General features: G+C 38.8%; 1 protein-coding gene across 1 annotated transcript; it reads left to right on the top strand.

The window, feature by feature from the left end:
- Positions 1-1,268: 1,268 nt before the first annotated feature.
- Positions 1,269-2,949, top strand: LOC310991014 (beta-1,3-galactosyl-O-glycosyl-glycoprotein beta-1,6-N-acetylglucosaminyltransferase-like; the record flags this gene model as incomplete). Its single annotated transcript, XM_083978582.1, has 4 exons — positions 1,269-1,576; positions 1,692-1,785; positions 1,954-2,358; positions 2,464-2,949. The coding sequence occupies 4 exons, from the start codon at positions 1,269-1,271 to the stop codon at positions 2,947-2,949; spliced, it is 1,293 nt and encodes a 430-aa protein (XP_083834708.1).
- Between the last annotated feature and the right edge of the window lie 861 nt (positions 2,950-3,810).

Below are 3,810 nucleotides of genomic sequence, written 5' to 3'. Positions count from 1 at the left end.
CTTTCAAGTGTGAAGGTATAAAAGTCATATGTTTTCAAAATAAATAATATTCAATTTAAGTACAGAATTTTGAAAAAAAACAAAAACAAAAACATACTACTATGTAACTGTAAGTACTCACATAAATGTACTTCATTACAGTCTATTCACCAAGCACTTTATTGCAGTTTACAAAGAATGGTTCCAGATATTCTGTCAACTTTAGGTAGGTTGACTTTGTTGCAGATATTTATCTTTAAACTGGTTCGTCATAATCCCCCAACCAGAACAAATGCAGGATGTACTGTAGCATCCCATATGCACACAGCAGCTTTCAGCCAGTCCTGTGCTACCAACTAACTCTAATTTTAAAGATAGTGTACAAAGGGATGGACGCCTCACTGCAGAATGCCTCCATCACCCATACATCTTTCATTTAAAGATTTACATTAGAAGACTTACTTGATCAGGACAATGGTATAGTTATAACAATGCTATTCTCCTATCTGCATTGATCTTCTCAAGGATGTAAAGTTCAGGAATTAGGACAAGAAAAATGTAGCATTCATCAGTATCATCAAGCTTCTTCTTCTTTTTTGTAGCTAAGATAAGAACTTTATTAGACCCTTGATGACCCCTAAATGTGTGTATATGTATATATATATATATATATATATATATATATATATATATATATATATATATATATATATATATATATATATATATATATATATATATATATATATATATATATATATGACAAATGAAGATTATTATAACAAACATCCATTACACTCTGTTATGTTGCCTCACTAGACACTATACACAAAGTACAGTTGAAGAAAAGGGAAACACATTTCAGCTTTGGAAAATGGAAAAGTATAGTTTGATTTGTTCATTGTTTGATTTGAATGACTGGCCATATAAAGACATATAAAGACAACAAAAAACTAACCATTTACATGGCAACAGGAAGTTTGTATGTCCACATTTTTATTTTACCCTTAAAACGTGTGTATAGAATGGATGCATTCACATCTCTTCTCTTCTCTTATTTTCTTGCAGGGACAATAACTGGCAAAGCAACTGATCACCCTGGATCCAGAGAGGAACTTCTAAAAAAGCTAAGTTTATTGTAATGATTGCAGGTCTTAAACACGTAATATTTCATAAGAAGAAACAGAAAATCAGTTAGTATTTGTAAGATATTTAAATCTGAGTGCACGTGGGCTATATACAGAACTCACTCTGTTAAAGTTTCCTTGTTAAGACTCTATTCTCAAATAATGACTCTATTGAACGGGGGCTGGCTGCCACTGATGCTGAAGATCAGTCTTGTGGCGGGATCAGTATGGATGCTTTCCCTACTCATTCACCCAAAGACAAGCTGGGATCCTACTCACATTTTCGGGTATGACTGGTTGGAATACACCGATGCTGATGGTGTCGCAGACACATTGTGCAACTGTTCAGCGATCCTGAAGGGAGACGAGGAGGAACTGGAAAAAGCCAAATTACTGAGCATCACTAGAGACTTTCGCAAGAGCATTCACTTGCCCAATGAGTATTACATTAATGAAACCAAAGACTGCAGGTGTGTTGCTCTATGATTAATACATGCTGTCTAAGACAGTTAAATATTTATTTTACAGAAATGACTACCTTGTGCTATTTGCTTATTGTTTGTTAATCTTGTTGTTTATTTACAGGAAATTCCAGTTAAGCAGGAAATACCTAACAGTTTCGTTAAGCCAAGAAGAAGAGGACTTCCCACTGGCTTACTCTATAGTCGTTCATCATAAGGTAAATTCTAAACCCTGAATCTAAATTCAAATACATGTTAAAACTGTGAAGTAGCTCTGAATACTTCACAGAAGCCACCAATGTCAATTAAATGGGCACTTCACAAATGTTACAAATTAAATTCAGTTGAATAATCAAAGGCATCATTTATTTTTCCATGTACTGTAGGTGCAGAACTTTGAGCGACTGCTGCGGGCCATCTATGTTCCTCATAATCTATATTGCATCCACGTGGACAAAAAGTCAGAGCCCTCGTTCTTCTCTGCTGTCATGGCCATTTCTTCCTGTTTCCCAAATGTTTTCATGGTCAGTAAGCCTGTGAGTGTGGTCTATGCTGCCTGGCCACGCGTCCAGGCTGACCTTAACTGTATGGCTGACCTGTATAATGCTAGCACAAAATGGAAATACTTCATCAACCTTTGTGGCCAGGATTTCCCCCTGAAAACCAACTTGGAGATGGTGAGGATGCTGCGTTCACTGAAGGGCAGCAACAGCTTAGAGTCGGAACAAATGCCTGATAGGAAGAAGTCGAGGGTGAAATATTCTCATAAAATAGTTAATGGAAACATCCAGGTACGTCTTTTAAATATCTGAGTTACATATTGATTACTGTTGTTGCTGCAAAATCTCTCTATTCAGATTGACCTAAATGATCATAAGCATTTTCAACCATCTCAGGGGACAGGAAAAACAAAGGATCCACCTCCCTTCAACCTTCCCATTTTGTCAGGAAATGCCTACATGATGGTTAGCCGAGGCTACATCCGCAGTGTGTTGGAGGACAGCCGGATACAGACTCTGATCGAGTGGGCCAAAGACACCTACAGTCCAGATGAATTTCTCTGGGCAACCATTCAGCGAATGAATGGAGTTCCTGGTTCATTGAGGCCCCACCCCAAATATGACATGTCAGACATGCATTCAGTAGCACGGCTGGTCAAGTGGCAGGGGCATGAGGGGTCAGAAGATGCTGTGGAGGAAGTGTACCCAGAGTGTAATGGCAACCATGTCAGGGGAATCTGTGTATACGGCCCTGGAGACTTAAAATGGATGATTGAGCAGCATCATTTATTTGCCAATAAGTTTGACATGGACACTGATCCTATTGCCATCTACTGCTTGGAGAAGTATCTGAGACAAAAGGCACTGGCTGAGTTATATTAGCCTAGGTCTACTACTTTTCTAGCTTTATATTTCCAGTTGTGATAAGTGAAACACAGACACTAGGTCCTGTGCTGCTAATATCGTAACAATCTAATATCCTGTAAGCCTGGAATTTACCTACTGTAAAGGTAGAGTCTGTATAGGGTCTTCCTAAAAAACAAAAGTCTCAATCATTCTTTTGGCTTAATCATCACTTATTCATCAGATTCACATGACGTCACTGTGTTTCTGCACCGCCATATTTGTGTCCGAATCAGGGCAATCTGGGCACAGATCACAGCGTCACGTTACCAGAACAAGTGGAGTAGTAGGAGGAAATCAGCAAGAGACCGAAAATTGACGTTATTTGAAAGATGCCAGGATTATATTGTGCTGTTGACTGTGATAGCAGTCGCCAAAAAAAACCCGGACTGCAGTTTTATTCCATCCCAAAAGACGTAAAGTTACAGGCGGAATAAATAGTTGACTGCAGGCATCTATCAGTGCAGCGTGGGCTGTGACAAGTCTCACAAAAAGAGGGGGTTCACTTTTTTTTTAATAACATGGATACATTGAATTCTGCATTTTGATTACTTTCTTTTATTAATTACTCACTGATTCTGCATTTAGGGTATTTTATTTCTGTATAACAGACCGTTGCTAAGGAAAACGGGCCGTTGCTAGGGACGCCGCTCTGATCAGCGGAGCAGGGCAGAAGAACTATCAAGGATTTTTACCTTGTGTTTCATTTTTACCAGCTTCAGACTAATTGTGATGTTAGAAAAATGACTTGTAGCTTGTTAGAGGGAGAGTGGAGGCTCTCTGCCTCCCTCTGCCTCCCTCACCGCTGCTGGAACCAAACCTGCGATCAGAGCGGACAGA

The sequence above is a fragment of the Trachurus trachurus genome (genome assembly GCF_905171665.1).
Source record: "Trachurus trachurus genome assembly, chromosome: 9".
NCBI classification, from domain to species: domain Eukaryota; kingdom Metazoa; phylum Chordata; class Actinopteri; order Carangiformes; family Carangidae; genus Trachurus; species Trachurus trachurus.
Note: the sequence above shows the minus strand (reverse complement) of the source record. Positions and strands in the feature narration are given on the sequence as shown.